Source organism: Salminus brasiliensis, chromosome 1, assembly GCF_030463535.1.
Source record: "Salminus brasiliensis chromosome 1, fSalBra1.hap2, whole genome shotgun sequence".
Taxonomy (NCBI): domain Eukaryota; kingdom Metazoa; phylum Chordata; class Actinopteri; order Characiformes; family Bryconidae; genus Salminus; species Salminus brasiliensis.
This window is the reverse complement of record NC_132878.1, coordinates 2758477-2770260: the sequence shown is the minus strand read 5'-3', so window position 1 is coordinate 2770260 and position 11784 is coordinate 2758477. Positions and strand designations below refer to the sequence as shown.

Here is an 11784-nt window from a genome sequence, read left to right as displayed (position 1 = left end):
TCATTCTGAAGAAAGAAAGTAGTGAGATCTTGTCGGTGAGCTAGTCTGAAGAACAGAGCTCGGTTCCTCCAGGGTTCTCCTGGACGCCCCCCAGTCCAGCCAGCACAGCGTGGAGGATGTGTTCAATCAACTCCATCATCATCATCATCATCAGCAGCAGCAGCTCATCTGATTTACCATCATTAAGCCCTGATTTACCACCAAACCAGGTGTTGATCTGAGGAGATCTCTAAATAATACTAGACTCCATGAGAGAGGAGAACTTTGGAGATGTTCTAATGATGAACACAGTGATGGAGAACCACCACCACTTTCTGTAGGAGTGATATTATTAGTGTTTATTCTGATATCAATAAGCAGTTTTAGACAGTATATATTAGCTATATATATATATATATATATATATATATATATGATAGAACATAGAGAGCACCATTGGCCAAAGGTCCCATTGGTTTTGGACACATGTGTACTTGTACAGAGCAGAAATTGATTAGACTTTAGACCAGTGCAGAGAGTGTGTATAATATGTGTGTGTACAGTATAAGTTAATGTGTAAATATTCAGTATTTCTATTTTGTAAATATTCTTTTATTACTTATTAATATGTTATTACTTAATATTTTATTTATTATTAGTTTTGAGGGACCGTTGACGGACAGCGGAACTGTTGTTGGGGGGATTCCGGTTGCGACTCGGACGTGCTGTGTGAGCGCGCAGAGGGGTTTGTTAGGGAGCTGCGGTTTGAGGGATGAGAGCTGTGAGTAAACAAACCTTAAATATTAAACTATTAAACATTATTAATCATATTCATATAGCCTGTATGATCGGGGCTGGCCCGCCCGGTGTACTGCAGGCATGTCGGTGTTTTTCTGTGTATTTATTAATGAGGTTACCGCAGTTTTTTAGCTCCTAATAATTACATCCTGTTCCCCCCCCCCAGCTTTAATTTACAGCTTTATTACATTATAATAATAATAATAATCATAATGATAATAATAATAATGATAATGTCAAATATGAAATAGAAATTATAGTGTAATAATGCACTGAATTAAGGGATTTAATAACATTATTAATGCATCAGAAAAAAGGTGGTGTTAACAAAATTATAATCTATTAATTATATTAATAAATATATAAATTAATAAATATATAAATTATACAAATTAAATAATGGATTTTATTGCCACATCAAATGACACAGGTGTAAAGGTGAGTGAAAAGCTTGGAGTACAAAAAAGAGCAAAACAGAAATACTGAATATTTACACATTAACTTATACTATACACACACACACACACACACACACACACTATACACACTATACACACACACACACACACACACTATACACACTATACACACACACACACACACACACACACTATACACACTATACACACACACACACACTATACACACACACACACTATACACACTATACACACACACACACTATACACACACACACACACACACACTATACACACTATACACACACACACACACTATACACACACACTATACACACACACACACACACACTACACACACTATACACACACACACTATACACACACACACACACACTATACACACTATACACACACACTATACACACACACACACTATACACACACACACACACACACTATACACACTATACACACACACACACACTATACACACACACACACACTATACACACTATACACACACACTATACACACTATACACACACACACTATACACACACACACACACACACTATACACACTATACACACACACACACACTATACACACACACACACACTATACACACTATACACACACACACACTATACACACACACACACTATACACACTTTACACACACACTATACACACACACACACACACTATACACACTATACACACACACACACACTATACACACACACACACTATACACACACACACACTATACACACTATACACACACACACACTATACACACACACACACACACACTATACACACTATACACACACTATACACACACACTATACACACACACACACTACACACACTATACACACACACACACACTATACACACACACACACACTATACACACTATACACACACTATACATACACACACACACACACACTATACACACTATACACACACACACACTATACACACACACACTATACACACACACACACACTATACACACTATACACACACACACTATACACACACACACACACTATACACACACACACTATACACACTATACACACACACACACACACTATACACACACACACACTATACACACTTTACACACACACACTATACACACACACACACACACACTATACACACTATACACACACACACACACACTATACACACACACACACTATACACACACTCTCTATTTTCAATACTGCACTGGTCTAAAGTCTAATCAGGGGGCTTTTATAAAGGTAAAGGTGCAGGTATTTGTCGAAATGTGAAATGTGTTCTCCGCATTTAACCCATCTGTGGTAGTGAACACACACACACACACACACACACTAGTGAGCTAGGGGCAGTGAGTACACACACACCCAGAGTGGTGGGCAGCCAACTCCAGCGTCCAGGGAGCAGGGCCTTGCTCAAGGGCCCAACAGTGGCAGCTTGCCGAGCCCGGGAATCGAACCCACAACCCTGTTTTCAGTAGCCCGGGGCTCTAACCGCTGAGCCACCACTGCCCCTTGTCAGTTTATTGTCATTTCTGCTCTGTACACATACACAGTGAAATGAAATTACAATGAAATGAAATAACTAAAGCAGGTAAATGTACAGGTCTGATATAATCTGAATATTTACATTATTTACAAAAGGCACTTGATGGGTGTGCTTCTGTATCCTGTATTATATAAATGCAATTTCCTTTGGGATCAATAAAGTGCTCGTATTATCTCATATTTACCTATATAAATATTTGTAGCTTATTAGAAATGTAAACGTCTTTAAAAAGGGTTCCTAAAAGTATAACATTAGATTAATGTCTTTATAAGGTCTTGTAGACATTAGCGCACATGTTTGTCACACTACAGCTGTACTATTTAATGCACTGTGATTCTATAGTTCTGTTCTATATTAAAAATACTGTAATCGCTGCTGTCCAGTCCAGGAAGACGTGCATCGCCATTTCTGTCTGTTTTTTAGTTTTCTCCATGGTTTAAACTCTGTAGCTGCTTCTGTACACTGTGTAGGTAATTATGGAGGAATGGGCCAATAGAAATGCTTTAATTACCTGGAATAAACTACTATTTTACATTAATCTCCATTCAAAGCCATCTACTGAGAAGTCACCATTCTGGAGATGCATGTTTTTTCCACTGGACAGCGGCGATATGTTGGAACTAGATACTTTCAGTAAGTGTCCGAAAGTCTGCACACCCCTTTCACCACATTTTTTTTATTAAGTTACAGACTTTTTCTAAAATAGTATTTAATTTTGCTTCAAACATCTACAAACATCTACACACTCACCAATAATTACTGAGTGAAAACAGGTTTATTTCACAGATAAAACCAGATTATTTAGGGCTTCCATATCTCTACACACCCTGAACCCAAGACCTGACTAATACACCTTTGGCAGCAACTACAGCTTTAAGGCATCTTGGGACAGAAAAGCTACGAGTTTGGCACACTTGTTTCCACCTGGCATATCCCTGCAAACACCGTCAGGTTGGATGGGGGAGCGTTAATTCACAGCCAATTTCAGCTCCTTCCACAGATGTTCAGTTGGGTTCAGGTCTGGGCTCTGGCTGGGCCACCCGAGGACATTCACAGAACTTTATTTGAAGCCACTTCTTTGTTCCATTGGTTGTGTGCTTCGGGTCTTTGTCGTGTTGGAAGACGAATGTTCTTCAAGGATCACCCTCGGTTAGGACTACTCACCATGGTCCCACTGCTGAAAACCATCCCCACATCAAGATACGACCGCCACCGCGCTTCACTGTAGGGATGGCATTAGCCAGGTGATGAGCGGTGCCTGATTTCCTCCTCCGCTCTGTATTCAGGTCAAAAAGTTACATTGTGGTTTCATCCGACCAGAGAGTCTCATGGTTTCTCATGGTTTGAGAGGGTCCTCTAGGTGCCTTTTGGTGAAGTCTAAGTAGGCTGGCTAGTGTCTTTTACTGAGGAGTGGCTTCTGTCTGGCCATCTTACCATAAAGGCCTGGATGGTTGATCTTCTAAAAGGTTCTCCCATCTCCACAAGAATACGCTGGCTCCGTCAGAGTGATCCTTGGGATTCTGCTCACCTCCCTGCCCAAGGCACGTATTCCCCGATCGCTCAGTTTGGCCGGACGGCCAGTTCTAGAAAGATTCTTGATGGTGGCCACTGTGCTTTGTGGGATCTGTAAAGCTGCAGCAGGTTTTCTGTACCCTACTCCAGATCATCTATGTCTGGACACAATCCTGTTTCTGAGGTCTGCAGATCATTTCTTTGAACCTATGGCTTGTAGTTTGCTCTGACATGCACTGTGTCAGCTGTGGGACCATATATAGACAGTTGTCAATCCCCAAGCATGTCTAAGCACCTCAAATGCACCTCAGATCACTTTTGACCTCAGAAACACCGTTATGTGTATTATAGGAAGTATAAAAGCCAAAAAGGTGATTAACACTCTTGGGTTTATATTTCGTAAACCTTTAGTTTTTAGGTTTATTTGTAATCATGTTTGAGAATTTCTTATCGACTGGGCCGCTGTTCTTTTCTTTTGCCTTATAGATATGAATGACGTCCTTCTACAAGCCTCTGCTGTGGGTGCACCTGAACTTCACCTCCTTAAGAACATCGGGCCATGTCACCGCAAGGAGAACGTCAGGAATCTGAAGTCAAGGAAGATCAGCCAACATCTCCTGCTGATCTTCTCGCCGACCGAAAGACATGGGCTAGGAGAAAAGTCTCCACTCACCTCTGCTCAGAATGTGGGAAGAGCTTCACCCATAAAAGTAGTCTCCAGAGACACCAGCTCACTCACACAGGAGAGAGGCCGTATAACTGCTCACGGTGTGGGAGGAGCTTCACTGATAAGAGAAGTCTCCAAAGACATCAGCACATTCACTCGGGAGAGAGACTGTATCAGTGCTCAGACTGTGAGAAGAGTTTCACCCATGAAGGTAACTACAGAATGCACCAGCGTGTTCACACCGGGGAGAAGCCGTATTACTGCTCGCTGTGTGGCAAAAGCTTTGCCCAGGTGAGCCACCTCAAAACACACCGGCGCACTCACACAGGCGAGAAGCCGTACGTCTGCTCGGAGTGTGGGAAGAGCTTCACTCGTAAGAACAGTCTGCAGCTGCACCGAAGCCTTCACACCGGAGAGAGGCCGTATTACTGCTCCCAGTGTGGGAAGAGCTTTAGTCAGCTGGGTCATCTCCAGCACCACCTGCACCTCCATACTGGAGACAAGCCGTACATCTGCTCCCAGTGTGGGAACACCTTCACTTGTAAGCACAGTCTCCAGCTTCACCAACGCATTCACACTGGCGAGAAGCCCTACACCTGCTCCCAGTGTGGGAAGAGCTTCACCCAACAGGGCCACCTCCAGTACCACCAGCGCGTTCACACCGGAGAGAAGCCGTTCGACTGCTCGCACTGTGGGAAGGGGTTCGCTCGCAAGAGTGGTCTCCAGAAACACCAGCGGATTCACACGGGGGAGAAACCGTATTGCTGCTCGCAGTGTGGAAGGAGTTTTACCCAAAAGCAGAGCCTCCATCAGCACCAGCGTGTCCACACTGGGGAGAAGCCACATGACTGCTCAGAGTGTGGGAAGAGCTTCACCCGGAGGAGTAGCCTCCTGAGGCACCAGAACGTTCACACTGGACAGAATCTTGTCAGTATAGATTTATGACGGGCTAATTACATTAATCACAACACTTCACTCTCTGTTTGTTTTACGCTCTTAACCAACATGAAGGAGCGTTTATACCTTAAAAAAGCAGCTTCAGAATAGGCCTACACTTAATGTCCAAATGTTTATGGACACACGCACAGCTTGTCTAGTCCATGTAGAGGAAAAAAGTACTGCCAATAGAATAGGACTCTCTGGAGCAGATAAACCTCATGAACCTTTTGGCACCATGTCTCCTTATGCCAGGCTTGTGCTCTGGAATGATGGATGGTGCTTCATCCGATACTTTTGGCATGAGGTAGGTTTGTGATCATCATCCAACATCCTGGCCTCACTAATGCTCTCTCTCTCTTGCTGAATGCAGTCAAATCCTCACAGCAGTGCTCCTCCAAAATCTGGTAGAAAGCTTTTTTTCTCTAGACAGTTACTCCAACAAAAGCAGAATAACTTTTTTAAATACCCAAAATATCACCCAGAAGAAACAATGAATGAACAGGTGTCACAATACTTTTGTCCACTGAGGAGCAGCATCTCCACAATACAGTGCTGGTACCACCCCCATACTTCACCCAGCCTCCACTGAGGAACAGCATCTCCACAATATGATGCTGCACCACCACCATACTTCACACAGTCCCCACTGAGGAGCAGGACCTCCACACATGAAGCACTTACATTTTTGGACAAAACGCTCAGCTTATATCCCAGCTGACCAAACCACATCTGGACTGATGCTTTCCGGCAAACTCCAGATGTGCTGTGATGTGCTCTTTCTTCAGTGTATTTATATGAGGCATTAAACTATCATGAAAAACTAAATGACAGTATCTGGGTGTCATGATTTCACATTGTTTTTAAGGTCCAGGGAAAAAGGCTTTCTACTAGAATTTGGAGGAACATCGCGGTGAGGATTTGATTGATTGCATTCAGTGACAGCAACGTAGGCAGGTGAGGCCAGGATGTTGTCAGGATGATCACTGCCCCACCTCGTCCCAGACGTATGGGATGGGGCACCAACCATCACCCCAGAGAACACAGCTCCACTGATCTTAGGTAGGCTGAATGCTACGATGACCATTCTTGCTCCTAATGCTAATCTATGCTAGCGGTATTTGTGAAGATGGTAATGGTTAATATGGACTTTGTAAAGTTAGGGTAGGGGTGGGTGACACTACAGGGCCACTTAGTTACATGTTAACTGTTCCCTTAATGGCCGGTCGGGGACATGTCAGTAGTATCTCTGGCATTCATGTGGCTACAGTTAAGCTTTAGTGCCCTTTAGCATAATAATGTTTAGAATACTAGAGTCTACTGGTGGTGTGTGGAGCTCTTAGCCTGCTAGCTAAGCTAGCTATGCTTCAACCAGTGTTGTTTAGCAGTGATTACTTGTTGTTTATTAATGGCTGTTGTTTTTCTTTTCCTGTTCAACTGACTGGTGGCTAAGTTTCATCCTCGCAAAACCTAACATGCAGCCGGTCAGCCTGAAATGTGAGGAGAGGCCTACATTTCGGCAGAGGAAGAAGTAACGCGAAGCTGTGTACGACATTATCTCTGGTATTTGGACCAATCCTGAGAGTTCTTTAACCAAGATAGTGAAGAACAGAAGGCTTTCAGAGCACACAATCACCCAATTATCTGAACTTTCTCCTCCTTACATTTTAAAAACAGCCTCGTTCCTCCTATTTCATTTCCCTTAGTTTTCATTCCGGCTCGTCATCAATAAAAACCCTCTCCAGATAAATCTCTCCATCCGGAAAGTGTGAGTCTGATCGTGATTGGATTATAAGTATAAACAGACTCCATTCTGACTCCCTATTGGTTTATAAGAGATCATCACACCTGCACACGTCCCGTCCCTCTCCAGCGAGCTCACAGCAGATGTCTGTAGTCTAGTATGAAGACTGTGTCCGTAGCAGAGACTCAAGAGACCTGCAGTGAAACGTCCCGACTGAGCCCCACATTTACATTCCAATAAAGCTTATTGATCACACGCCTCTGAAGTCTGACTTTCTGCAGCTTTACAGAACTTCTAGACAACGACTCCTCATATTTTCCTCCATGAAGCTCATGTTGATGCTCAGTAGAGCACAGAGACGCTCCTTTCATAGAGCTGATATTACTGAAATGCTTCATTTTCAATGGGCAGATCTGCAGCTGAAACAGGAGCCTAGTGCAGCCCAACATTTTTAACATCAACATTTTAATAGATCATTCTCCTCATTATGGCTTTTAGAGAAATGGGTTTTTGGGGAGTGTGTGTGTGTGTTGGGGGGGGGGGTGGTAGTTGATTCTTCTGCTTCTATAGAATTCTTTTAAACCCTTGTATCTCCACTCACTTCTACCTGAGGAATGAATGGGAATACTTATGACACCTTTGTCTGTGGAAGTAAATGCACACATACTCACACACTAGTGAACTAAGGGCAGTGAGCTCCAACTCCAGCACCCAGGGTGAAGGGCCTTGCTCAACAGTGGCAGCTTGTTGGGCCTAGGTATCGAACCCACAACCCTGTCATCAATAGCCTGAAGCTCTAACTGCTGAGCCAGCACTGCCATTGTGCTCATGTGGGTCAACCTGCTTAGTCACACTGTACCAAATACTAGCCTGGACAGACTGGTCATGCTAATAGACCAGCTAAACCATAAGGCTCCAACAATAAAAATATACCATGCTGGTCAAGAGCTAAGCTCCTCCTTACTTGCTGTACTAGCTGTACTAGCTGTAATGTATTTAGTCCTCAGACGCCCCAAATATGTACTTTTGAATGTACTAGCGCCCCCTACTGGGTCTAAAACAATTTAGGTCTGTTTTTTTATATTTACTTAAAACAATAAAAACAAGCAGCTCCGTCTCTTATCAAATGTGTGCTGTCCATCCGAAAGAACCACGAACCTGTATGTTTACATCCATTTTTCACTAATTTGGTTTTTAGTTTTTATTGTTTTGATTTCCCCTCACTTTCCGGTGTGTTTAAATAATTTAATATTTTATTTTAAAAGTGAAATAAACTGGATTAAGTGTTTGTCCGGACTGTCGGTGAGCTGCTGGAGGCTCGGTGAGTTCATCTAGAGGACTGGTACATTACTTAAATGCCATTATTGAGGAGTAGGATGTACAGTGAGGCCTTCCGTGCTGAAACAACAACAACAGCCTGACCAGCCCAAGCTGGATAAACTGATTGACCAGTTAAACTCTTGACCAGCATTGGGTGTTCCCTATCCCAGCATAGGGATGTTTTCTATTAAGATTGATGGTTTAGCTGGTCAATCTAGCCGTTTATTTAACCAGACAAGCCATAAAGAACATTATATGGACTATATGGACAAAACTATTGGGACACATTCATTCATTTTAGTAAAAGAGTTGGGAAGAAGGATTTTTGAGGAGGATTACTGTCATTTCTCACTCAGAACCAAGTTAAGGAGTGATTTACTGCAGTATTAATGTCCAGTTTAATCTAAATATTATAAAAAAAATAAAAAAAATATTTAATTGATATTATCTAAAAACAAAATATTATTTTATTATATTTTTTAATATATGTTCATTTTAATATATGTTCAAAATATAGAAATATTAAAGATTGGTCTTCTCAAACTAGTAGTATAGAATGTATAATTACAGGTTTTAAAATTGTATTTATTTATTTATTTTACTGTTTTCCTTTTTAGATATTTTTTTACAGTTATTATTTTTTTAGTTTTGCCTTTTAGTTTGGTCTGATTGTCCACCTCAAATTCACCTCCACAAGAGCATCAGGACATGCCAACACCAGGAAAACGTCAGCTAACTGAAGTCATGGAGGGCAGATAATGCCTGCTGATACTCTCCTCACCCACAGCCAAACACTGGCTCATCCCTGTTCAGAGTGTGGGAAGAGCTTCTCTCGGAAGAACAATCTCCAGCGACACCAACGCATTCACACTGGAGAGAGGTCGTTTAACTTATGGGAAGTGTGGAAAGAGCTTCACTCATAAACACAGTCTCCAAAGACACCAGTACCTTCACTCTGGAGAGAAGCCTTACATCTGCACAGAGTGTGGGAAGAGCTTCACTCAACAGGTTCATCTCCAGCACCACCTGTACTTTCACACAGGAGAGAAGCCATACATCTGTTCAGAGTGTGGGAAGGGTTTTACCTATAAGCACAGCTTCCAAGAACATCAGGTCACCCACACTGGAGAGAAGCCGTATCACTGCTCGGACTGTGGGAAGAGCTTCGGTGTCCAAAGTTCTCTGAGGATACACCAGAGGATTCACTCAGGAGAGAAGCCGAATTGCTGCTCACTGTGCGGCCGGAGCTTTACTCATTTGAAGAGTTTTCGGCAGCACCAGGTCGTTCACACTGGAGAGAAGCCGTTCCAGTGCTCAGACTGTGAGAAGAGTTTCGCTTGTAAAAGCTATCTCGTCCAGCACCAGCGTGTTCACACTGGAGAGAAGCCGTTCCAGTGCTCAGACTGTGAGAAGAGTTTCGCTCGTAAGAGCTATCTCGTCCAGCACCAGCGTGTTCACACTGGAGAGAAGCCGTTCCAGTGCTCAGACTGTGAGAAGAGTTTCGCTTGTAAGAGCTATCTCGTCCAGCACCAGCGTGTTCACACTGGAGAGAAGCCGTTCCAGTGTTCAGACTGTGAAAAGAGTTTCGCTCGTAAGAGCTATCTTGTCCAGCACCAGCGTGTTCACACTGGAGAGAAGCCGTTCCAGTGCTCAGACTGTGAGAAGAGTTTCACTCGTAAGAGCTATCTCGTCCAGCACCAGCGTGTTCACACTGGAGAGAAGCCGTTCCAGTGCTCAGACTGTGAGAAGAGTTTCACTCGTAAGAGCTATCTCGCCCAGCACCAGCGTGTTCACACTGGAGAGAAGCCGTTCCAGTGCTCAGACTGTGAGAAGAGTTTCACTCGTAAAAGCTATCTCGTCCAGCACCAGCGTGTTCACACTGGAGAGAAGCCGTTCCAGTGCTCAGACTGTGAGAAGAGTTTCGCTCATAAGAGCTATCTTGTCCAGCACCAGCGTGTTCACACTGGAGAGAAGCCGTTCCAGTGCTCAGACTGTGAGAAGAGTTTCGCTCGTAAGAGCTATCTCGCCCAGCACCAGCGTGTTCACACTGGAGAGAAGCCGTATGACTGCTCACACTGTGGGAAGGGGTTTACCTACAAGAACAGTTTTCAGACGCACCAGCACATTCACACTGGAGTGAAACCACTTCACTGTTCGCAATGTGGGAAGAGTTTCGCTGACCGGAGTTCCTTTAAATCACACCAGCGGATTCACATGGTAGTGAAGCCGTACTACTGCTCAGAGTGCGACAGATTCTTCAGTCAAGTCAGTAGCTTCAGAACACACCAGCGTGTTCACACTGGAGCTAGACCATTTCACTGCTCACACTGTGGGAAGACCTTCACTCAGCTGGATCACCTGTGTCAGCACCAGCACCTTCACACTGGACATAAGCCGTATTTCTGCACTCAGTGTGGAAAGAGATTCACTTATAAGAACAGCTTTCAACAGCATCAGCTCATTCACACAAGGGAGAATCTGACAGAAATACTCCTAAAGAGGCTTTAACCCTTTAACAGGCATTGTAACCGCCTGGTAGACCTTTTTCATGATCAGATTGCTGTAATAAAATCACACCCACCTTTGGTTGTTTGACCTTATTTGTCCTTATTGAATAGAGTGCAATGCGGATTATATCCACTGGGTGGCAGTGCCATAAAAGGATAGCATTCTATAAAGGCTGAGGGGAAAAATAGAAGTGTATTGCAGTTGCATGTCTTTTGAGAAATTTACTTTAAGCTACGCTGTAAGTTGACATAAATATAAAGTGATAAAGTTTTGTGTTCTACATCCCCTAAAACTAATAATTTTGTTGAATG

At 43.2% G+C, this 11784-nt stretch overlaps 1 protein-coding gene across 1 annotated transcript; it reads left to right on the top strand.

Annotated features, from left to right (window-relative positions):
* Positions 1–715: 715 nt before the first annotated feature.
* LOC140537723 (uncharacterized) lies at positions 716–11473 on the top strand. Its single transcript, XM_072659923.1, is given in 4 exon segments — positions 716–760; positions 4785–5887; positions 9761–9864; positions 9866–11473. Coding segments are annotated over 3 exon segments (2742 nt in total). The 5' UTR covers positions 716–760; positions 4785–4857.
* The last annotated feature ends 311 nt before the right edge of the window (positions 11474–11784 follow it).